Genomic DNA, 26,184 nt, shown 5'->3' with positions numbered 1-26,184 from the left:
CAGATACTGACTCTGAAATTACTTTTTCCCTCCATATTTACAGGGCTGAACCTATTCTGCAGAGAATTAAAGAAGACAGAACCCGGATAATCTCCCCGTCGTTTGATAACATCAAGTATGACACATTTGAGATTGAAGAGTATCCGCTGTCTGCACAGGGCTTTGACTGGGAGCTGTGGTGTCGCTACCTCAACCCACCCAAGTCCTGGTGGCACAAGGGCAACAAGAGTGCACCGATTCAGTAAGAGAACACCACAATTATGTTTATAGCCTAAAAAAATTAATATCATTAAAATCTGAAAAAAAATACATCTTGATTAAAATAAATTATTATTATTCATGCAAACCCTGCTAAAATGGAAATTTATGCAGCAGTCATGAACATTTTTGCATGTTATATTGGGTCACACATCTTTTCCTGTCTTCTGTTACTATAGCAACAGTGCCACGCTAACATTATATGTGCAGAGGATAGTAAGTGATAAAAAAAAAATTTTTAAAAAGCTGATCTTCATCCCTTTTAAATCCTTCAGGAGCCCAGCTCTGATTGGCTGCTTTGTGGTGGATAGGCTGTACTTTGAGGAGATTGGCCTGCTGGATGAAGGGATGGAGGTGTACGGGGGAGAAAATGTGGAGCTGGGCATCAGGGTGAGTAATGATGTCACTCCTGCGGCAATGGCCCATTGTTCATCCAGGTAATGTGTGGAAAATTAACTATGATAATGAAACTTAATGGTTGTTAGGAGCAAGGTCACTGAGGGCTTCACTCACTGGTTCATATGTAAAATGCTAAACCCATAATCATTACCTGGGAAAGTGTAATTTGGCTTCAAGCAATGTGGCCTGTGTATAGAGGTGCAGTAACAGTTGGGAAAGAAATATGAAGCAGCTTTCGGGCAAATGTAGAATATCCTTTATACAGACTGTGTCTTTTAGCAGAACGCTACTTTTTTTAATCTCAAAACTTTTCGGACTATTTGAACTTTAAAATGAAGCTGGCACTTCAAATTCCTACTGAAGAAAACAATCTCTGGAAAGTTGTTAGAGTTACATCATTCACAAAACAATCTCCCTTCAAGGCACATGTAGTAGCAGTAGTTGTTGGTGGTGACGTTGGCTTTTCATACATTTTTCATGTTTTTGTTATTATTATTTGGTCCAGATGACATACTTTTAAAAATAACTACTGATAAAAAAAAAAAAATATTAAATACTCACGGAGATCAGTAACTCATTAGAGAAGTCTGTGTATCAATTCCTTGCTTGTCATGGTATCTGGGTTTTTGTTATTTGAAGTCATTATTTTATTGGTTTCAGGTTCAGCTTTCAGTGTAGGGTTTTTCTTTGCTAATTATAATTAGGACTCTTGTGGTTTTGTGTTTCTTTGTGCCTCAATTATTTTATTGTTTCTGTTTAACTCAACATTGTTTCCTGTTTTTAGTTCCTTTTGAATTTTGTATCCTCATTTTTTTATTAGGCATTTCCTACTTAGTCTGTAAGGATCCTCAGACTTTAGTTATTGCTAGTTTTGAAAGTATTTTGAAAGCATCTGCCGTGTTTGTGTTTAGAGCTCATTCCTTGCATTTCGGTTTCTTTTCCTAGCCTCTCTCAAACTCTCAGACATGTTTCTGTGTGTTAGTTTCTTGCCTCTGTGTTTAGTTAGTTATTTTCTGTTTTACTTTGTCAGTTTATGTCTCTTGTGTCTTGTTTTCAGTTTTATTTCTTGTGTGTCATCACCCTTATGTTCAGCCGTGCTTTGTTTCCCTTCTCTTCGTGTCTTCTTCGCAGCCTTTGTTAGATTGTCTGTTGATGTCTCTCCTGTGCTGTTTTATTTTTGCAAAGCTGGTTTATGTTCTGTTTGCTACATTTTGTACTTAATACTATCAGGTTTTTAATAAAAAATTGCCTTCAGTTTGTTACTTTGAGTCCAGGTCTGCAACTGGGTCAGCTTCTGAACTGATTATTGACATTTACTCATGTTTCTCATGCTTGTTTTATGCTTAAGCAAGTGTAGCACAAAGGCAGCATGCCTGCAAAGAGTGTTTGTTGTCAACGGGGGCAGTGTACAAAATATGTACAACCAGTACAACCAGTGTGTAGGCTACTCTTGCTTGTGCTGTTTTGGTCCATCATCCAGCATACAAGGAGCTGACGTGAAACTTAGTGTTAAAACCAATGAATAGTGTCCACTGCAACCCCGTCTGTATTTTTCAATCTGCATTTTCAATCTTTGATCTTTTATTTGGGCTTCTGCCATTCCTGATGAACTCTGCTATTGCTCCCTTCCCTATTCTGGCCTACTTGTCAACCAATCAGCGTTCAACCGGTGTTTACAGTACATCATCCGCATCCAGTGACACGCAGTTGGGATTTTAGAGGAGTGCACAGGAGCACGTTTGAACAGAAATGTTCAAACAGAAATGTGTACAAAGACGGACACATTCATGGGACCATAAAGTAAGCTTTTCTCATGTTGGTAGATGTGCAGTAGGCCATGGAGGCTATTGTATATCTACTTCTGAATATACTGACTCTGCCAACTCACTCATGGCATATGGAGTTGGTAGCATCTCCTCCAACACTTGAGCAGCAACAAGCTCATGAATTTCCAACGGAGGTGACAGCTGATTTTAAAGCGCTCTGGAGCTGCTGTGCTTTGCTTGCAGGTGCTTCTTCAATTGTGAAGTAGAGCTCTGATAAACATTTATCCTCAGTCAGGCACAGTTTGCATTTTACTGTACTTTTTGTCTTTTTCACCCACAAAATGTAAAGGTTATCCTTTGTGCCATCTCACTAGCACACTGGTGCAGCCTTAGGACTACATACATTACCTAACTATCACCATAGGAGAGGGATAGAAACTGAAAGCAAGCACATTTTTCAGGGATTTTCTTTGTTGTTTGTTTGTTTGTTTGTTTGTTGTGTTTATTGACCACACAAAGAACAAGGAAATTTGGGGAAATTGTACTATTACTATTGTACTATTTGAAAAAGTAAATTGCAAAACTAACATTTTATATCTCTTAATACAATAAAACACAAACACCAACCTAGACTTAGCCTAACTTGGCTCAAATCAGTTTCTTTGTGTTTGCTATTTATCATAAATAGCAAACACCTTAAAGCACCTCAAAGACCTCTCATCTACGATGGCCTTAAATTTAAGGCTCGGAGATAATTCCTGGTCTTGATAACAATAGATGACAAAACAACTGCCACCTAGGCAAATTCTTTAAATACTTCAATCATCACATAAAATGTTTAAAATGTTCTCTTTTTGTTTGCATAAGTTTGCAATCAGAAAAATAGGAGGACACTGTAATGCAAATGCTGAGATGGTCTGACAAAAACCTACTGTACCTGGAAGTTTGAGCTAGAACAAATGATCACTATTAATGAATTCTGAAGTCTGAATGATCACCTTCATGCCCTGACGATCCCTCTGAAGCACATGTGAGACTCTGAGAGCAACAATGTGTGAAGAGAATGCTGACATTGTTTAGAGCAGAGAGATGCACCTTGTCTGCCGTTGTGTTGCGTTCCTCTAACAGTGCCTTAATTAATTTGTACACCCTCATCAGCTTTGTCTGGGAGCTGGAAATCACTTGGTGTGCATCCACTTCAGCAGAACCAAAAGCAGATGGGCCAGAGCTAGAAGTACCCTCTAGCTGATGATAGCACACATGTATTGTACCAAGACCATTAATACAGCTATCAGCTGGTTTATTAAAAGCAAGAAATGGGGGACAGCTCCTCCTCAGCTGCACTCTCCCTAGTTTTCATTGTGATCAGGAAATGGAGACAAGTTTATGACAGGATGCTGAATGTGGAAATATCCATCCTCACTAATGACAGCGATGCAATCATCAGTAAAGAAGGGAGATTAGTCCTGCAAGTAATTTTCCTCCAGAAATTACATGCTTTTAGAATTCCTGAGCCTGATAATAGCCCCAGTGACTGATTTATAGCTGGACACATTGATGATTTTATCACATACATTATAAACCATCACTTTGGTTTATTGCTTTTCTTTATCTTAGTTTTGCGTTGAGTCTCCATCCACCATGTTGTTTACGTCTGCGGTTATGTTGGACTGAAGGAGCTCGCCCTTGCTAGGAGGTGAATACAGTTTATAGTTCTGCAGCACTTTGGAAACAGAGGGTGAGACAATGAGCTTAGAGCCACAAGTCTGAAGGACCCTGGCTTGGCCCCAGATTAACAGTCCCATAGAGCCCCAACAGGGTCTGTTTGTCTGTCTGCCTGTCTGTCTGTAGCGTATTGGTCATGCCTCCAGACCACCTGCCAGCATGCAGACTGGCTGCTGACAGATCCTCAGAGACACAGTCAAGCCAGGCCAAAAACTGCAGGCTTTGGCTGGGGCTTTAAAGGGCTGTGCTCTGCAGTGTGAGGGTTGAATGAGCTGCTGCTCTATGATCACATTTGGTCACAATGCGGAAGCATAATATTTGACTTTCTGGATGTGTTGTTTTCATAAATGGCATCTTATGTGTAACTGAAGGGGAATGCATGTCATTGTGCTTACAAACAGGCATTATGCATTCCTGTCATATCCTCTGTGAAAATTCCAGCTTTATGCCCTTCGTAAAATCTTTTTATATATTTTATGCAATTAAATATGAGAGTTAGATTCTGTTGTACTGGTGCAATCCACTACCAGTCAAATGTTTCCACACACCTGAAGGCATTCCTCAAGTCTGAGACAAGTTTGATGAAATTAAAAAAAAAACTATGATGCACATTAAAAAAAAACTCTTAAAAACTATTATACACAGTGAGCAGCCAGTGTGCTAAATTCCTTAAAAATATAAAGAATTTTGGAAAATGTAAATTTCTTAAAACCTTGTTCTGAACATGTAAAATTCATTAGAGAACACTGGTGATGTTTGGGAGTGAGAAATTTTACAGTAACATTTCTAAATCTTTGGTTCAGTGTTTATCTGTGGTTTAATCTTCCTCTCACACAATTATTCAACAAAGTGAGCTCGGACCAGAATACAAGGGACAAGCACTCGAATACCTTTTCGACTTTAACAAATCTCCAGTGGAAACATTTGCATTTTAAGTGCCAATCAAAGACTGACCAAAGACCACTTTTAAAAGTTTGCATTAGATTTTTATTACATTATGTATGCAATTGAATCATTCATAAGCAGCATCATATAACACACTGCAGTTTCTTATTGTCATACAGTGCTGCCTGTAGTAAAGTAATGCTAGCGCTTTATCTTTACTGATTTTAAAACTAGTCGAACTAGTGAAAACTACCGAATGGCTACTGCTCTGATCATCTGATAGAAACTCTGAAACTCAGTGAATGGATTTGGTTTCCTGTCTCTATGTGTGGGAGTTGAATTCAATCACTAAAAGAAATTATGTGAATGTGATGTATTTATGTGGTCTTTTGCATTAAAATTCTGAAGGATAGTCTTGGGAAGTGTGAGTCATGTCCACAACAAAACACAAATCTGAACTGTTTCTTACAGTATCTGTTTGAGCTTCAAGGAACAATTGGATGATTTGGGGGGATTTTTGTTTTTTCAAACTGAAGGTGGATGAGTTGAAAAACTTAGATATCTTTTTTTGTTTTGTTTCTTTTGAGGTGATCCTTCAGGTCAGACTGTACAATGGAACACACAGCAAATTGCCACAGGACCATGAAACAAAATTATAATACAAATGATTTCCCCAAACACCTGTGAATACTGGGTACTGCGCCAGTGAAGTCAGCCTAGGACAATGCATCATAAGAAGACCAAAGCAGACATCATCACTCTAACAGTGCCAGGACGGTTGTGTTGAGAAATGAGGATCATTGAGGGCTATGAAAAACAATTATGCAGCAGGCTTTGTGCACAGTATTTATGGAAGTGGCAATAAAACATCATTACTGTCATAATAATGATTTACACAGTAGATGTTAGCCAAATATTCACCATGCAATTTTTATTCACTATAAACAAAGTGTAATCTATATGAGCATTTTAAAAAGCATAAAACACACAAATAGGACAGCAAATCAATCAAACTCAACAAAAACGCAATAATAAAGCCAGTCATCAAACAGAACCATTTTTTCTGCAGTAATGTTTCAAATTTTAGGTGTCATTGATCAGACTTGCAGCTTGATCAATTACCAAACATCATAATTATAGAATATTGATCCATTGAACAAATACTTCATGTGCTGCACTTGCAATGTATACATTGTGTGTGTGTATATATATATATATACACACACAATGTACAAAGCATATAATAATGATAAGCATTCAAATACATAAATACAGCATGTTTAGATACTGCATATACAATGTATTTAAATACACACTCAGCCACTGGTGTGGAAAACAGAAAGTATCCAGTGAGTTGCAGTTCTCTGGGTGAAAATGCCTTATTCATGCCAGAAGTCAGAGGAGAATGGCCAGACTTCTTCAAGCTGATAGGAGGACAACAGTATATAACCACTTGTTACAACCAAGGTATGTTGAAGAGCATCTCTGAATGCATAAAACCTTGAACCTTGTAGATGTGCTACAGCAGCAGAAGACCACACCCGGTGCCCCTCCTGTCAACTCAGAACAGGAACATGAGGCTACAGTTCACTAAGGGTCACCACAATTGGACAACAGAAGATCAGAAAACAGTTGTATGGTCTGATGAGTCTCAATTTCTGCTGGAACATGGGGATGGTAGGACCAGAATTTGACATGAACATCATGAAAACATGGATCCATCCTGCTTTGTATCAACAGTTCTGGCTGGTGGTTGTGGAATAGTGGTGTGGAGGGTGTTTTCTTGATATACTTTGGGCCCCTTAGTTTGAACTCAGCTGAAGCCTACCTGAGTATTGTTGTTGGCCATGACCATCCCTTTATGACTTCAGTGTACCCATCTTCTGACAGCTGCTTCCAGCAGGATAGCACACCATGTCACAAAGCTCATATCATCTCAAACTGGTTTCTTGAATGTGATGGTGAGTTTACTGTTCTCAAATGGCCTCCACAGTCACCAGATCTCAATCCAATAGAGCCCCTTTGGGATGTGGTGGAACAGTAGATTCACATCATGAATGTGCAGCCAACAAATCTGCAGCAACTGTGTGACGCGGTCATGTCAGTATGGACCAAAATCTCTGAGGAATGTTTCCAGCACCTTGTTGAATCTGTACCATGAAGAATTAAAATAGTTCTGAAGGCAAAGTGTGTCCAACCCAGTACTAGCAGGCTGTAACTAATTAAGGTTATACAAACTGTGTGTTTTGTATTTTGAAAAACACATTCACATTCACACAATGTTTCCCGCATGTCATTATTTTAGACTTAACTTCAATATTTTGTGCATCAGTTTCAAGTGAATAAATCTGAAACAAAAGGCATAGTCACATTCACATTAACAGTACCTGTGAATAAATTACCAACTCAATTTCGTGTTCAGTGTTCACTCTGCACATCGCTGTTTTGAAGTTCTCCGCCATATAAAATGTGCAAAAGATTGAGCGCTCTGTAATCATACACGAATGAATAACAAAACATTGTACCATAATGACCCAGTCTGTAATTGTAAGACAGCACTGATTGAGTTCCATGACCCCTGTACTGCTGGAAATCTATTGAACCCCACTGCGTAATCTCATACCAACAGCACAATCACTGAGAAAGTCTTTTCTCTAACAGGGGTGATGGGAACAGCGTTGCAGCCCTCTTGTACAAAAATGAGGAATGTTGCAGCTTCGTGGATACAATGATCCTTGTTATACCATAATGCTATATGAGCCACATTTAAATCCTATAAATGGCCATGGTTTGCAGTAAGCAGATGGACACTTGTAACATTGCTACAGTGCTTTCATAGTGTACTGAAACAACTGCAGAAACACTGTTTTAATAGGAGCTATATTAACAGCATTAACTTCAGTGGCTCCTAATGAACACAAGTCTGCTCACATATTTCAGACTGGTTTCAGTACTCTGGCCTGTTTATTTTAAAACAGATTTAGAATGTATTTATTTTTTATCTGCAAGGGATTGCATGGCAGAGCTCCAGAGTGCATTACTCAACTTAGGAGCAGCCTTATAAGACTATACTACTGTCATTGGGTTCCATTTTTATACTAAAAACATAAGCCATCTTTCCACTTACTGAAAGTATTTATTGTTTCCTTCTCCCCTGCCGAAGGTTGTATTTATCTCACATTCTTTTGTGATATGAAAGTGGTTATGGCTTGATTTGCATATTCATCTCAACTGTATATTTTGCAGAAACCCACACAGCGGTAAGAAGAATATTAAGTTAAGTATACACATTTAGTTGAAAACAAAACTCTTAGTTGTGTTTGCTCTATGGGCTTTGATTTTTCTTGGCTTTTGGTATTATAGTAAATATCACTGTGAAGATAAACAGTGTGCTTGATCATAATGTGAAAACCTTTATCCAGAAATAATCAGCAGCAAACATCAGCGCAAAATTGTGAGCAAGAAGGAAACTGTTTGGATTTAAAGAAAAGAAAATACTCAGTGGATTCAATATCGACTCTGTACAGAAGAACTGTGCTCATCAGGCTGCAGAGTTTTATTTTGTAAAAGCACCTCTCAGTGGTGGGAATTTACCCAGTACAAACATACCAAGAGATGCTCATAATACAGGCTGCTGATTTTAATTCTTTATGCTGCTGCTTCTGGAGGTAAAATTGGTCTACAGCAGCATTTTGAAGGAAAAACACTGTATTCTTCTGTGGGGACTCAGACAAGCAGATAGAAAGTAATGTGCAAAAGTCTTGATTCGCCCCTTGTTTCTTCATATTTTCCTTCCAAGAATCCAGACTTTCAGGTAATTTTTGTAAAGTGGTGTTGAGTAATAGCTCTCCAGGCTTTCTAAAAGTCTTTCAAAGTTTTTCTTTGGACATTGGCCCTGTTTTCACTCGTTTTGTCCAGTCCTGACCTATCAATCAATCAAGAAAAATAAAAAGGTGCCTAACTCAAGGGATGAACCAGTATTGTGTTTGACACATAACAGACAACTCAGATAAAGTTTTAAATTGCATTTTTAAGCAATTTCTTTCTAGCAGTCTGTCGCAAAAGCACATAACTTGTTCTAATTTCTTTAGTTGAATCTACAAAAAATGCCAAATATAACACAATTGGACAGGAATAAAACTGGATTTTTGCAGCAATACGGTGATTCCCAAAAACTTGGCATTGTGTTCAGCATAGCCTTAAAGATTGAGAAAACTGGACGAATGGAGGACCAAAAATTAAGTGACCTAAAAAAAAAAACATCTACAGCAGGTGAACAGTATCTGAAAGTCATGTCCTTAAGAAATAGGAAAAAATCCAGCAAAGATCGGACAGAGGGACCGAGAGATGCAGCTGGTCCTTCAGTTGATCCATCAGCTGTTCACTGAAGCCTCATCACAAATGGTCTCAGTGGAAGGGTGGCTGTCAAGAAGTCATTCTTAAGGAAGGGAAACAGCAAACTGAAAGTCAGTATTAATTGGTCTTATGACTATGAATCCCATTTAGAATTTTTTGGGGTCAAACCTTTGTTGATGCATAAGGAGGAGGTAGAGCAGGTACAGGGAGAGTGTTTGCAGCCATCAGGGAAACTCAGTTGAGACTCTGTCATGGTTTGGGGTTGCTTTTCAGCCTGTGGTGTTGGGGATCTTGTAAGAATGGATGGAATTATGAATACAGAAAAATACTCTTAGGTCTACCACGCAGTACCATCTGGCAAACATCTGATTAATTTTTCAGCATCGCATTTATCCCTAACACACTGGCACACTGAAAGTAAAAGCATACCTGGATAGAAAAACACACAATGGATCACTATCAGTCATGGATTGGCCTCCCCAGAGCCTGGATCTCAACATTACTGAAGGTGTGTGGGATCATCTTGATTGAGAACAGAACAAAAAGCAGCCAACATCCAAAGAAGAGCTTTGAATGTCCTTCAAGAAGCCTGGAAAACTATTCCTGAAGACTACTTAAAGAAATTACAAGAAAGCTGCCTCAGAGAGTTCAGACTGTGCTGAAGAATAAAGGTGGTCACGCCAAATATTGAGTTTCAAACTTGTTAGAATTGTACAAACTCAAATTGATGCCCGTATTTTCAATTTTCCTTGCAAAATATAAATAAATGAGGAGTGGCTCAAGACTTTTGCACAGTGCTGTATATGTTAGAAAACAAAAGTAGTGATTGTTTGATTTCATCATTCACACTTTAACAACGGCTTTATATATGGGTGAATTTATACCATCAAATTCCATACCTGAAACTATAATCGAACACAAATTAGCACAACAGCTCTTGGATAATAATAATAATTTTAAAAAACTGACAACAAACTTGTATCTCTAACAGAAAACTACATGTTTTAAACAAGATGGGATGATGGATCGTACATTAATAATTCAAGGCTATGAATTTTCACATTCCTGTTTGTATGGATTACTTCAGCCCTAAGAAATTGCATTTATATGCATTTATTCCTTATTAGCTATTTATTTTCAAGGGCAACATTCAGAGCTGAGTCAGCAAAAATACCAAGTAGTTAAAGTGATGGATGCACATGTAAAGTTAGCATGTTTGAATGGTGTGCAAATGATAACACAGTCCAGTAAACAGAAAAACCAAAACAAGGTAGTTTTCCCTTTAAAACATCAGCATTTCTCCTCAGCAGACTTGTGGAAAGTTTTTCAAAGCGCTTGGCAGTAAGTTTTTCCGAGCATCTTGGAGATCTTGCCACAGTGGATTTAGACTCTCTCAGTGTCTTCCGTCTCTGGTGTAATCCCAGAAGGAGCCATACCATCCACTGCAGGACACTTCTTTATGTTTCGTGCTGGGCTTAAAACTTCTGTAGTGTATATAGTTTTTTGTTTTGTTCTTTCAATTATTTTTCTAGTCATTCTCAAGTCAGTAACTTGATTTATAAATCAGTTAGACATTTTTAAAAATGTCAGAAAATATTTTTAAAAGATTACAATATCACAATGCAAGTAAGATTTACTTTTTTAGTATAATAAAATAAATAAATAAATATTCAGGTTCTAAGCCTGCTAGTATGACTTAAAACAGATCCCAGATGAGGTGCAGGTCTCTTTCAGACACTAAAATTTACATAAAAATATGCTCCATGGTTTTAGTTAATTGGCAATATTCAGTCATGGGATTCATGAAGACATGCATACATGTGTATTTCGCTTATTAGCCGTTATGCACTAAATATTCAAGTCTGAAAGACCAGTTGCTGATGCACTGGTTCACATATTTTAACAATATTTTGCACACGGTGTGTGCAAGGACTGATAGCACTGAAAATAAATTATGTGAAAATGAAGTGAGTGAGTGAGTGGGTTTTAAAACTTATGTTGCATTTGACTGACTGTTTATCTCTGAGCTTTAATTAATGACCACAGTGAGCAAGAGGGACCTTCACACCCTCTCCTCACTGTGCTAATCAAGGCTGGAAGATCCCCTAATAATTTTCTCTTCAGTGTCACCATTTATTAGGTGGAATATAGAATTTAGTTGCTCGTTTTATCGCCCACACTCCAACAGCATTAGCATATCCATGTCCATTAGTAAGTTTGGTTTAGGAGATGTTCAAGTAACAGAAACAGCTGTTGCTTATTTTACATTTATTCTGAGGATAACTTACTGCAACTTCACCTTCTGAAGTTTTGCAGTTCTCACAACAGGCAGCAAAATTGTTGAAGATGCCAATTAGGTGTTGTGCCTTTTTCACATAAAGTAAACACCTGTTAGACCATACTGTGTTTAAAACTGGTGTTTATGAGACACGGTTATATGCATCACTAGCTCTAAAAATTTAAATTCAGATTCAATGAGCAATGAAACATCACTGTGAGGTAAATTGATAGTCAAACTCCGCTGAAATTTTGGGCCAAGCCCAAATTAAATTGTAATTTGCTCCAAGTATGGGCTTTATTCAATATGTAACATTTAAGGAAACTGTGATTATGACTATTTTGGAATCCTGTGGCTGCGACTTTTATTCAAATGCAAAAACCAACATGAGAAATTGCCAACACATTAACATAATGAAGTGAATGTCTGAACCTGGCTTAAATTAACATAATTTTTTATTGTGCCATACACATGTGCATAATAAGACTGATTTGCTCAATTAGAAATACTCTGCCTGGTGTGTTTAGGACTGTCTGTAAATGTTTCAGCATTTCTGTGGAGAGGACGGGAAATATGCTTTGCTTTTCGAACAACAGAGTACAAGCTGATGCACGCTCAGTGGAAATTCTATACCAATTGTCTGCAGTGCTTTAACGCTGCGCTCTGGGCAGCAAAAGAGGAAGCCGAGCTTTACCTTTAAAGTAAGTCTGCACTTTGATGTGAAGGGTTTTATTATCACAAAATACCAAGGAAATGTGAAATGAATGCAGTGGGAAATATTAGGGAGTTTTTAAAAGCCAGTTAAGGTTTCTGGAGGGACAGGAGAGGTTGTGCAGGAAGATGAAAGCAGATACCTTCAGATACACAGACAAGCATAAAGTGAAAGAAATAAAATTCCTGAAGTAGCATGTAGGAAATCACAGGACTTTGTAGAGGTTCAGCTTCTCTTGTTCTGGGTGTTTCCTTTGCTGTTGTGTTTCCTTTCAGGTTTGACATCAGTCACAGACAAGCTGTCACATCAAGGTGATCACATCAGCACCTCTGGATGATTGTTACATCATTGCAACACCTGTGTCATTTTATAGGATGGTTTGCTCATTTGCATAAGCAAGACTCTAGTTTGTGCGCCATTTTCTATCCGATTCTTGTTCTCTTTTATGACAAAAATAGTTGCGGTATCCTGCTGAAAATCTATTCAAAGATAGATATGCCATAGTCTTATTTCTACTGGCGTTTAAATGTATGCCAGCTTTTATTAAAGGGCATGGTATTTAACAGAAAAATGCACCACGTTTCATTTTCACACCTCCAGGATGCAGTTATAGCAAGACCGATACATGAACTTATGAACTCCAGCTCTAAGACTTCCCGGCTAGAAAACAATGCTATATCATTTTTTAAATCCTCTGGTGTCTCCAGTATGTTCCCCATCCTCAAGCAGACATCCCATAATGCTCATAATGCTCAAAGGATTCTGTATGTTTCTTACAATTTCATTGTGTGCAGATGCTGTAGATTCAAGATTCTTTTATTGTCACTGTGTAAAAAATGCACAATGAAATTCTGCACACTACCTAGCATCAGAACTTAGATAGATGTATAAAAGACAGATTAGCACACTTCTTCATGTGGGATTAAAATCTGTTTCTTAATTGCGTAGTGTGTAGTTTAGGGACTTTTCATGTTTTGGGTCTTTTTTTTTTTTTTGTCCAACTGAACAAGACATATCATTACATAATCACAATATTGTGTTTATTACAGTTTGTGGCTGCACAATACCTGTTAAGAGTTTGCATGCAGTTATTCAAAGAACAACAAGAAGTTGTCCACTTAAGTTAGCCACTAGCCATAGTGGCTGTCTTGGGTAGGGCAGGTAGGTAGGACATGAAGTCTGGGTTGAAAGGCCAGGTGGAATTAGGCTACTTTAGAAATGTTGCTGCAGGCTGAATTTTCTTTTCTTTTCTTTTTTTAACCAGACTGACTCCAGATCAGTTAATCTTATAACCACCCCACATAATCTGTTTATAGAGGCTAATCAAATGCCAGCTCCTGGCCTTGGAAGTAAACATACTGCGCTATTTTAGGGTGCAAGAGCTTTTAGAATTCAGTAATCTGTCAGTATATAATTATACTAGTCTACAGTTCATAATATTCATGTAAAATGTGTTTATCTTTCAGTTAAACATGGAGTAACAAAGACAGTACTGTTCAGCTATCCTGAGCATATTTAGCAGCAGGGAAATGTTTTATGCCAAATGAGTGTTTTGAGCTGTTTTATGTTCATCTTCATCTTTTTTTTTTGCCTGTGAAAATCTTGAAATCAGTTGTTGGTAACACAGCTTCAAGAAGCTGCTGTTCTCAGTGAAGAAGAAAAACACAAACATCTTACACGCTGCCTTTTAAGCCTGTAGGGAGTGAATATTTGACACACTAACGATTATGGGTGGAGTACTTTAAGGCTGTGAAATATGTACAAACCAGAGGTTGCCAAAAGTTCATGAAATTATTAAGTAGACAAGCCTGCATACATGTAATTTGATTATGACTATTGCTGCACCATAAAATTCATATCCTCAAAGATTTAGCAAAAATAACCTTGTGGCTACTCTCATCAAAATCCACTTTAAACTGCTGCACACTCCTGTTTGGTAAGTGGCACCACTACACAGAAAAATGAATAAAGCACTTCCACTCACATTACATTTACATTAAAGGTATTTAGCTCTTGCTCTTATCCAAAGCAAATTATGATGAGGGCAGCAGTGAAATTAGCTTAGGCTCAGACTGATGGTGCCCTGGTAATAGATCTAAGCAAACACAGCTGTAATGTGAGACAGCCTCTCTGGCAGAAAAGTTCTACAAAAAGAAATTAACAGGAAGAGCAGCTAGATGGTGAGGAAGAGGATATTTAAACATGAGTATATTTGCAAGAGGATATGGCAGAACGGGTTGTGATACAAGAGGGAGCAGGTGACGTGAGGTATTTCTTAAGGAGATGAGTTTTAAGTTTACAAGGAAAAAGAGAAGTTGTGCAACCCTGCCTGAGACTGTTCCATCGTCAGGAGTCAGGGAGACTTGGCGGAGTGAGGACCTGACTCTTAATAACACAAAGTAGCCTCGTGGACTGTAAGTGGTTGAGTAGTGATTTATATGTAGCACAGTGTGGGTTAACATTGCCACCACCAGTAATGACAAGGGCCAATTAAGTGTCACGATTAGGTTTATAGAACTCCTGTTTGACAGCATGGAGATTGAGAGTAGTCTCTCATCCAAGATTGTGCCAGCTCCTCGGAGTAAAGTGTAGTGTAATTGTTTGCTGCAGTGCTGTTTAGCTGTGCTGTTTTTGCTTGAGCGGCACGCTGGAAAACAGATTGTATGAGTGAACATGCAAATTAGGTGGTGGGTTTGATCATTCAAGGGGAAGGCAACTGTATAAAGCTTTGTATTTTTGAAAAGAATATAGGCATGCATAATAATGGTAGGCTCAGGCCTCTGTCCTGACAGTAATGGCCTGTTTCTTGAAATTAATTTAGAAACAGGCAGCTGGAAATTAGTGGTTAACTGCAGGGCTATAACAAAGGGAAAAACTCCCAGTTGTTTCTTTTCCTTTTTTTTTCAGTGTCAGAATAGAAAGTTGACACTAAATAATGGAGAATCATGCTGTTTACAAGCTGTAATTGACCATGTTTCATAAAGTGCTGGCACAGTTGTTTAAGCTGAAAAAAAAAAAAAAAACTGGTGTAGTAAAACATCGCAGCTGCCCACCAAAGTCATATGTTATCCACTGGTCTCTAGACTTTTTCCAGATCCCATCGGGGCTGCCAAGGCCAGCCAGTCCTCCACTTTGGCCCAGACCAAAATAACTGTTTGATGAATTTCTGTTAATTTTGGTAAAGATAACCTCCCAAGAGGATGAATCCCTCTTTGTTGTCCTTTAATGTCACCACAAGGTTGGTTCATGGTTAGTTTTGAAGGAAATGTCTCAATAAGTATTTTCTTGAGCGCCACATCATTAGGTTCTAACCTTCCCTCTCAGCTTTTAATCAAATACCATTAATGGTCAAAATTTCAACGTGTTGATTATAAACAAATATCTGCAAAACTAATATTAATCCAGTCACACTGTACTAAACTTTGAGCTACGGTCTAGTTAGGAAATGCTCGCATGCTGACCTGTTAAGATTGGCATGTTCATGATTTTCAGCATTGTAACATATCATTGTCAGCATTTGCTTGGCCAAGAGTCACAATTTGTGTACCTAAGGTGTTATAGGTGTTATAGGTACATAAATGCTACAAATATATCATTTTTTGCAGGTGGTTGCAAGGCATCCTGATGACATTGTAATATACAATGCATAATAAAAGTTTGCTGATATAAATTCAATGTTATTATGATGAAATTAAACAATGCTACAATGCTTTTATAAGGTGTTTTAGGTGCATAAATTTCAGAAATGGGTCATTTTAGCCTGTTAAGTAAGTATGTCTGATATACATAAGAGCCTTTGGGGGCCTAAGATGTGCTAATTTTGGTTGCTCAGCTCCTGATTGTGTACGAGGAGATCACAAGCAAAGAGAGATTTCATGTATAATAGTAAGACAACAGACACAGATTAAAACCGCAAACCACAAAGCATAAAAATTTTGGTTGATTTATTTCTCAGAAATAAAATTTTAATTGCTGATCATCATCAAGTGCTCCTCAAAAGCAACCAGTTGCCAGATTTGATTGCCATGTTTCCGTTTTTTGTTTTTTGTTGTTTGTTAATCGGTTTGCAAACATGCACTTGACTGGATTTTGAGCTTCCTTGTTGTAACTGTTGAAAATAAAAGTTATGTCACTGATCTCCTTTTGGAAACTGTACATGAATAAGAATATTAGTCTTTAATCTGGTGTTTTAGTTCTCTTCTGGGACACAGAAGCAACAGCTGCTGCGACTGAGCAGTTTCGTTTGAGGCATTAACAACCACATGAACCAGTGACTCGGTACTACTCGCAGAAATCTGCTTGGAATGAGACAAGCTTAACCTGATGTGCACCTTAAAATGGGTAATAAATAAACCAAACTGATCCTCAGAGGGCTTTGTGGCCTGAACTTTTAAACAGATGTATGATCAGTTGCTTTCCAGCAAAATCTCACCAAGGACCCATTAAGTACATTATTATGTACATAATCCTCAGCTCATTACCAACCAAGAATTCAGATGCCTTGTTTTGAATTTGCGGTTTAAAAAACAAAACAAAACAAATAAATGCATGAGCAAATTTGCTTGACTTACAATTCAACTCATCTGCAGAGATTGTTGCACCAATAATATCCACAGTTTATGCTGCAGCTCATGTTTGCTCTTTCTCCTGGATGATGCTCATTTGCACCAAATGCTTTTTATGTTTCTCTGGGTTGATGAAAATGTTGAAAAATAACAGGAAGGATGTCAGCTGGGCTATTTGGTCCTCACATAAGAGCACAGTGTGATCATTTAAAGCTTATTCACACTGAAGCTTTGGGTGCTCTGGGATAATGCTGCGTTCAACACATTTAAGTGATTTCTGAGCGTGCTCCACAGGCTCTGTTAGTGACATCTCTTGTGACGAACCCACACAAATGTGGGCATGTACGCGGAAGAACACATCATCACTGCTTTTTTTTGAAGTCTTTGGATTGCTTTGTGAGGCCATTCAAATTCTTCAGATAGCAATCAGCAGCACTGTACAGCCCAATTTATTTTCTAATTCATATCCCTCCAAGATTGAATTCTCATTTCATTCCATTCAAAGTTGGATTTTTTTTTTTTTGCTTACTCTGAAATTTACAGTGTTTTTGATGTATTAATATTAATTTAAAAATGACTAATTAAATTAAAATTCAAATAATTCATATTTCTGATTGGGTTGTTGAAGACTACAGGGAAAATGTAAATATGAATTTAAATCAAGCATGTTTTATAATAACCACAATCACTTAACCAACCATTTTAATATTTCAATTTATGTTGATTAAAAAGTTTGGGGTTTTTTTCCAAAAAAAGAAATCCATTAAAAATGTGATTATACAAATGTATTGTATTTAACAAAATTTCCCTTTTGTCAGCAATCTGGGTTCATTAACTATCTCCATTTTCCTGGATTAGGTTATTACAGTTGGGAAAAGTTTGCAAAGAGTCATACAACAGGGCATTGAGTCTCCCAGAGGTCTTCATTATATGAGGACTTAGTGCCACTAGCTTTTTACTTATCAAGGAGTTGAGCTTTTCCTCCCGGGCACTGGGACTATCAACATTCTCCACCATGGGCACTCCCTCTTCACAGTCAAGGATACAGCAGGCAGCAGAGGTAATGAAGGGCCTCTGCTTGTTATCCATTACGTGCTTTAAGCAGCCTGGGTGTCATCATGATCCACTGCATTGATTGTGAAGTTTCCCAAAATGTTCTTACACCTGGGAAACATTCTGTTTTCAGGTGCCGTGTAAGCATTAGAACAGAACCATGAGCTAACTAGTACAATACGCACTTTACACATAAACTTTATTAGGTATACCCTGCCAGTACCAGGTTGGATTCCTTCTACCTTCAAAAATGCCTTAATTCTCTGTGAAATAGGTTCAACAAGGTGCTGGAAACATTCCTCAGAGATTTTGGTCCATATTTATACAACAGCTCCTCCTGATTTGTCAGCTGCACATCCATCATGTGAAAATCTTGTTTAACCACATCCACATTGACATTGACTTGTCCCCAGTGTAGCAGAAGATGGGTACACTGCTGTCATGAAGGAACGGGCATGGTCAGCAACAATCCTAATGTCAGCAGTATATGTGCTCATTTGGTACTAAGGGGCCCAAAGTTTGCCAAAAAAATTGCTCCCACACCATTACACCAGCAGCAGCCTGAACTGTTGATACAAGGCAGGATGGATCCATGCTTTCATGTTGTTTATGCCAAATTCTGACCCTACTACCCCAATGTTCCAGCAGAAATCGAGAGTCATCAGACCAGACATTTTCCCAGTCTTCTACTCTCCAGTTTTGTGAGCCCTTCTGAATTGTGGCCTCAGTTTCCTGTTCTTAGCTGACAGAAGTGTCACCTGGTGTCGTCTTCGGCAGCTGAAACTGATCTGCCTCAAGGTTCAACATTTTGTGCATTCAGAGATGCTCTTCTGCATACCTTGGTTGTAATGAATGATTTGAGAAATCTCAGTAGATCAGCAGCGTCTGAAATTCTCAGACCAGCCCATCTGGCACCAACAACCATGTCATGTTCAAAATCATTTAAATCACCTTTCTGCCCCATTTTGACACTCAGTTTGAACTTCAGCAAGTTGTCTTGATACATTCAGTTGCTGTCATGTGATTGGCTGATTCAATTGTTGCGCTTGAGTAGTTGAACAGGTGTACCTAACAAAGTGGCCTTCGAGGTAAAAACAACAGAAAAAGGTTCACAAATCAACACGGAAGAGAAAATTCAGATTTTCAACAATGTAAACAAACCAAACAGCAGTGAAGTTATCTTCTTCAGAACTACTGTCAGCCCTGGCAGAACAGAAAATTGAGCTTTATAGCAACTCATTTCCGTTCTAAAGTAAACTTGAGACATTTTCAGTGCTCCATAGACGGCCTGTTTGCTAGCATGAGCATCAGGTGCAAGGCCCTACAGTATAGGGTTTAATATTTTTCCCGAAAATGACATGAATCAAATCCCGGGAAATGACGAGCCATTTCCCGGGAATCCCGGGAAAAAGTTTATTTATTTTTTTATTTTAATTAGGCCTTCTGTAGCCTGTGTCGGCCTTAACCTATTGTGATATTGTAGAGGTAGCTTTCCAGCTATGTCCTGTTATGCCCAGTAGGGGGCAACGTCGGCTTGATTAACGCAATAAAACCTACATCTCGACATTCGAGTGCTCGAGCTATGCGGTGTTGTATCGTTCCTCAACACTCCCTTAACAAATATAATTCGAATATTCCTCCATTGTACATGGAATTATACCAAGCTATTTTACAACTGCTGGTGCAAAACAATACGGTTCATCTCCACAGCATTGATAAAGGCTCAGCCACGCTGTCGTGGCGACATCTGTTGCGCTATATCTCCACCAGTGGAACGCTGTAATAGTCATTGAAAAGTTAACTACCGTACTACACTATAATATGACATAACACAGGGCCTTGAGTAATGCACTACGACTTGGTCATTGCCATTCTGGCAACAGCAAATTTATAACACCGTGTCTGAGGGTTAAAGTAGGTTCGCTGTGAATCGTCTTTTGAAAAACTGGCCAATCCTTATAGCCTAAAAAATATACATTTTACTCAACTCCATTTTAAAAGCGAAATATGTTAAAGCAATCTATTTCATGATAATTTCTTCACACATTAGGCCCGTATCCTAATTCATGATTGTTAGTAAGCGGCTGCAAACGAGGAAAAGAAACACTCGAAGTTAAACAGATATTTCTTTATTGTTCAGGGCAGGCATATTTTATAGGCTATATAATGCAATATAACAATATATAATATAAAATTATATAATACAAAATACCTTAGGGTAAACACATTGCCTACGATTTCAACAAATTAAAGAGGAAAAAAGTACAACTGTGTAATACCTCTATTAAAACCCTTGAGATGAAGGCTGAAGCCTTAAACGGAGGCTGAACGTGCCTGAAATGAAGAGAAATGCTTTTCGCATTAAACGAACCCTTCTCTCAATATTTCCTTAAATTTAACATTCTGAAGCTTTCTTTTCTTTCTGAAAGTCAAATCGACGCGCGCGACTTTTTTCCCGGTTTCCCGTCTAACGTTTCCCGGGAAACGGGAAATGGTTCTGATCGCATTTCCCGGGAATCCCGGATCCCGGGATTAAACCCTACTACAGTATCTAAGAGCAACATCTGTGCAGCCTTTAGTGCAGCTGTGTTCTCAAAGTCTTTGGGGGGTATCGGTCTCTTTCATTGCTGGAACGATACAATTGAATATTTTAAGATAAGCTTTTAAGATGCAGATGAATAGTTGATTTGTTACTGTGAAAAAAAAAAATTCTCTGTTTTTCTTTGTATTTGGAATTTTTAAAACCAGGTGTGGCAGTGTGGAGGCAGCGTTGAAGTCCTGCCTTGTGCTCACATCGCCCACATAGAGCGTGCTCATAAACCCTACACTGAGGACCTGACGGCTCATGTACGTCGAAACGCCCTCAGAGTTGCAGAAGTTTGGATGGATGAGTTTAAAAGCCACGTCTACATGGCTTGGAATATTCCCCTGGAGGTCAGTGACCGTGTCATTGATGTTGCACAAGTCACACATGGTTTTTAAGTTGGGGAATGTCAGTTTATAGCTTGTCCATAGTGCAATGTACAATGAAAAAAGTGAATCCTGTGGGAATTTTTTTTAGTGATTTACACCTGCAAAGATTTGATTTATGTTGATTCTCTTTGTGATGGACAAGATGACTGCTGATACTTCAAGATGTGTTCAAAGAATATTGGTTCTTTTACAAAACCCTAAAAATAACATCAAAACAAGAAGTTCATAATTTGTCAGCGCTTGGCTTACTGTTTCCCTTTCGTGTCATAATCCAAAGGGAGCATTTATAAAGTCAGACGTGCAAATCCACAAATAAAACAGATCAGAGAAAAGCGCCATAAATCTGCAGGACAAACAGGCTCAGTCCAGTCTTCAGTTACCTAATCTAAATGTTGAGGGTTGAGTGTCACCTTTTATCAGCTGCTCTCCTCCTATCGCAGATGCTTAGCTGAACGAGGCCCCTGACACCTCCTGAAGGCTCAAATGAAATGATTTTCTTGTCACTTACAGACTGGCCTGAATTAAATACGTGCCACTGAATAAATAAATACTTAATATGATTCAAGAAAATGGTTTAAATGAGGACATTAGCATTTAGAAAATCCATTGTAAAGGCTGACAATAATAATTTAAAAGATTAATTAAAGAAACTAACTGGATTACAGCTGTGACTTGGGAGTGAAATAATGAATAACAGAAAGTAAAAAATTAAATACAAAGAGAGAAGCTGTACATAATTTATTCAATATAGTAGAGCAGAAAGGCAGCTGATTTACTCTTTTCAATCTCCGCATTTGAGGCATTTTGAGGCCATACTCAAATATATTTAATGTGACATTTTCAGCATCAACAATATCAAGTGTTTTCACAGTTGTTTTAGTGTCATATTTCAGGGTATATATATATATATATATATATATATATATATATATATATATATATATATATATATATATATATATATATATATATATAAAGGATTTGTATTTGATCTTGGATTTGGTCATTCAAAATAAATAATCATGTCATGTTGTCTTATGTTAAATGTAGCATCCCTCAAAGGCAAAGACAAATGTTTGTTTGCTGAATCTTTTTTTTTCTTGTCCTGAATAATCTGTTTGAATATGTAAATCCATGTTATGAAAAGATGAACATCTGCAGGCAATTCATTCAGTCAATAATGAGGCATTTAACAGAGTCTGTACTCAAGAAGCATGAAATTTAGCCCCAGTTTTAGCCCCATGAATTAACTACACAGTGAAATCATCAGTGTTAATTTACCTCTGAGAGCTTCAAAATGAGCATGGTGCTCATCCCAAGTTTGCATCCATCTGAGTTCAGTTTTGTGGATGTGTCGGAGCCACAGAGAGCCACATCAGCAACATTTGCATCCTCTTCAGCTTAATTAAGAGAGGCGTTGGTGGTGTTAGAGGAGATGCAGTGGAAAACATGCAGCAGATGGTAACACTGAGTGGTGGAAGAAGGTTTCAAAACCTTGACTAAGGTAAAGAAGAGGTGACACATTGTTAAAACAAAAACAACAACAACAAAAAAAAAACTCTAATTTAAATCCAAGAAATTAGATTAAATAACCAAAATGAGATTTAAAGAGATTTAAATTAGATTTAATAATGCATTTAATCTAAACATAAAGCAGGTCTTGAGTGTTGCTGTTTGAGGTGGCAACTGGATAGTACAGATGGATTTTAAGTCAGAACAGAAAGAATATTGAAACCTTACAGGGGCTGTTCAAATGCACAACAAACAGCTGCACAATGCACCTCAGCGGCTCATTATTTGATTCATCCTTTTACAAACTACATTTAATCTATACTTCCATGTCCGTGCATCTCTGATTTATTCTGTGTGTTGCTCTTCCCCTTAATGCAGGACTCAGGGATTGATATCGGGGATCTTTCTGAGAGGAAGGCTTTGAGGAAGAGGCTGCAGTGTAAAACTTTCCGCTGGTACCTGGTCAACATCTACCCCGACATGAGGATGTACAGCGACACCATCGCATACGGAGTAGTAAGCCGCCGCCTCTCTCTTCATCCTAAATTCAGTTTGTTGTCTGCAAATGCCAACACAGGGCTAAACCGTGCCTGAGCAAATCATTTTAATCCCTTGTGCTGGGATACGGATGGCTGCAGTCAGAAACACAAACAGTTCTCATAGACCAGGTTGCTTCAGCAACTCTGACTCTTAAAAAGTTAGTGAAAAAAAAAAAGAATTATTTATTGTATTTTTATATTTTGTAATAGAAAGACTGGACAGATTAATGGAAGCTTAATTAAAATATAGCTATAGCATATTCTTTGCTTTGCAGCACCATTTTCAGTCAGACATGCCAGAAAACCCGACAGCCATCATTGTATGCTGGCAGTGTTCCTATTTGCCCATTCCTAGGTGTTCTCAAACAGCTGCGTTTCCACAGTCCTCCCACGTCACGTCACTATGATGCACCCTAATACACTGTGACGCACAGGGCACACTATTATCGCACTCATTTTTATGGGTTTTTTTTTTTTCCTTCTCACACTAACTGACATTGGATAGTGGATGGATATGGAGAAGGGAATAGATGAGTCTCATTACATTAATTTCTCAAAATTAGTTGACCTAATTACCCTGAATTTGTGCCATGCATTCGTGGGTTAGTTTGTTGTGGTGTCATGAGGATTCATTACATGCAGCAGATTGTCAGCTTCATTTAGGGAACACAACAAAATACAAAGGCAAAGCAGTAGAGTGTCCAACTCATTTTTGAGTATCATATATGCTAAATATGTGTTCATCTTTTTCCTCCCTTTTAAAATGTGTGTGAATGTGTGTATGTATGGGAAAGAGAGAGAGAGAGCGCGAGAGTTCCTTTAGATCTTGGGGATGTATACAATCAAAAGTGATTTGGGATGATTAGCTAACCCAGCCCAGCAGATTTGATTTGATTTGATTTGATTTGATTCTCCCCAAGGTATAAACTGTTTCACATGCATAACAAATAGACTGCTAAACAGAAAAACATAGCAGATATTTAATTGAACATTGCTATGGCATGCACTAACGTAAACAGTTGCACCTTACAGCTAGTTTGTGAATTATAGCTAGAGGTGTGTATTTGGGTCTTTAGCCACTCTAGTAATTCTGGAAGATTATAATTAGGCACTTTGACACTGCTGTTTTATATAAAGTGCTTAACAAATTTATTAGACCACCACCCAATGTGAGGTTTATGCCACAACTGCCCTAAATTACCAGTATTGTACATACAAAATTATTTTTTATGCTCCTGTAATGATTAGTCCACCACTATGTGCAAGCTCTTTAACCAAAATATTTTTAATGCTGAAATATAATATTATTATTATAAGATTGGAATATTGAAATTTATCGTTTTGCCAAACAAAAGCAAAAAACCCAAGAAACAAACAGTAAAACACATTTATTTTAGTGGGTGATTCATTTCTGACTTCTCAGAGAACTCCAGTGTGCCGGCTCACATTTGGGTATAAAAATGTGAATTTAATTTGTTATTTGCCAAATAAATAACAAGGCACCCTATTTTGTCCTTCAAGCTCGGGTCCTCTATTGGAGGCCTGGGGGCTTGAGGGTCCTGCGCAGTTCCCAGGACTGCACTCTTCTGGACAGAGATCTCAAATGTTGTTCCTGGAATCTGCTGGAGCCACTCTCCCAGTTTGGGGGTCACTGTCCCGAGTGTCCCAATTACCATGAGGACCACTATTACCTTCACCTTCTAGATCCTCTCTAGCTCTTCTCTCAGACCTTGGTGTTTCTCAAGCTTCTTGTGTTCTTTCTTCTTGATGTTGCCATCACTTGATATTCCTACATCTATCCCTACAGCCTTCTTCCTCTGCTATTATGTCCAGGTGGTTAGCCATCACCAGTTTGTCTGTCTGTATCTGAAGTCCCAAAGGATCTTAGCTCGGTCATTCTCAACCACTGCTGAGGGTGTATTCCATTTTAACTTCCAGGTCATACTCAGCACAGATTTGCCTGTATACTATGTGTGGTAGACCCCAGCCTTGATCAATCTTGTGCTTAGAGATTGTTCCTGTGCTGCCATGATTAGTACCTCTGTGCTGTCTTTCAGTCCAACTTTGTCCAGCCATTGGTAGACTTTTTCTATATTGGTGGTACATGCCGTGCAGAGGCCTGTTCTTCCATGATGGTTCCTGTTTTTGCTCCTCTTCTTTCTCAGGTTTCTGCTGCCTGAGGTAATCACTGAGCATGTGATCCTTTGTGGCCATCTTCTTGATGTACTCATGGATCTTTGTTGTTTCATCTAGGATAGTGGTTCTGACACTCACAAGTCTTCAGCCTCCTTCCTTTCACTTAGCATACAGACTCAGGGTGCTGGATTTGGGGTGAAATCCTCCATGCATGGTAAAGAGCTTTCTGATGTCAGTGGCTTCTATCTCCTCCTTTGGCCAGCTTTATTGTCCAAGAGTATCTGACAAGTGCTGAAGTGTTGATTGACCAGATCTTGTTCTTCCTATTCAGCTGACTCTTCAGGATGTGCCTTACTCTCTGCAGGTATTGGCGGTTGCAGCTTTCCTAGTGGCCTCTTCATGGTTCCCATTTGCCTGTTGGTTTCCAAGTTATTTGTAACTTTCTTCAGTGTCTGCAATGTTGCCTTCTGGTAGTGCAATCCCCTCCGTTCTGACTACCTTCCCTCTCTTTGTTACCATCTGACTACACATCTCCATTTCGAATGACATTCTGATGTCGTTGCTGTAGATCCGTGTCGTGTGGATCAGTGAATCAATGTCTCGTTCACTCCTGGCATACATATATAGTATATAATCAGGTACAATTACCAGCCACACCCATTTACAGCAGCTCTCCCCTTAATGATCTGTTCACTTGGTGAATTGCTAGCTTTTTACTTTAGTGGCCTGGAAAATAGGCCCCAAGGATTTGTTATTTTTATAGGTTAGAAAAACCTGTTAATACCATTAAAAACATGTAATAATTATATACAAGATATAGCCTTTACTGTTATAGGAAGAATATTAAAAGATGACGTCCACAGTCTCGTCTTTAACTGCAAATTGAATATTTATTCAAGCTTTTGGACCGGGGGCAAATCATCCTGCTCAGACAGATTAAAATCCAGTTCCTATAAATTAATACATAAATCACAAAGACTAATCATAAAAGCTGAGTATATCTGCTACTGACTTTGGCAGAGAGAAG

General features: G+C 38.3%; 1 protein-coding gene across 1 annotated transcript in view; it reads left to right on the top strand.

Annotated features, from left to right (window-relative positions):
- Positions 1 to 26,184, top strand: part of galnt18b (UDP-N-acetyl-alpha-D-galactosamine:polypeptide N-acetylgalactosaminyltransferase 18b) — a 97,736-nt gene that overhangs the window by 58,666 nt on the left and 12,886 nt on the right. Inside the window, exons 5-8 of the mRNA XM_030722990.1 lie at positions 44 to 241; positions 534 to 648; positions 20,746 to 20,931; positions 22,861 to 22,998. Coding sequence (XP_030578850.1) covers positions 44 to 241; positions 534 to 648; positions 20,746 to 20,931; positions 22,861 to 22,998 — 637 coding nt within the window. The remainder of the gene's footprint in view (positions 1 to 43; positions 242 to 533; positions 649 to 20,745; positions 20,932 to 22,860; positions 22,999 to 26,184) is intronic.

The sequence above is a fragment of the Archocentrus centrarchus genome, chromosome 3 (genome assembly GCF_007364275.1).
Source record: "Archocentrus centrarchus isolate MPI-CPG fArcCen1 chromosome 3, fArcCen1, whole genome shotgun sequence".
NCBI classification, from domain to species: Eukaryota; Metazoa; Chordata; class Actinopteri; order Cichliformes; family Cichlidae; genus Archocentrus; species Archocentrus centrarchus.
Note: the sequence above shows the minus strand (reverse complement) of the source record. Positions and strands in the feature narration are given on the sequence as shown.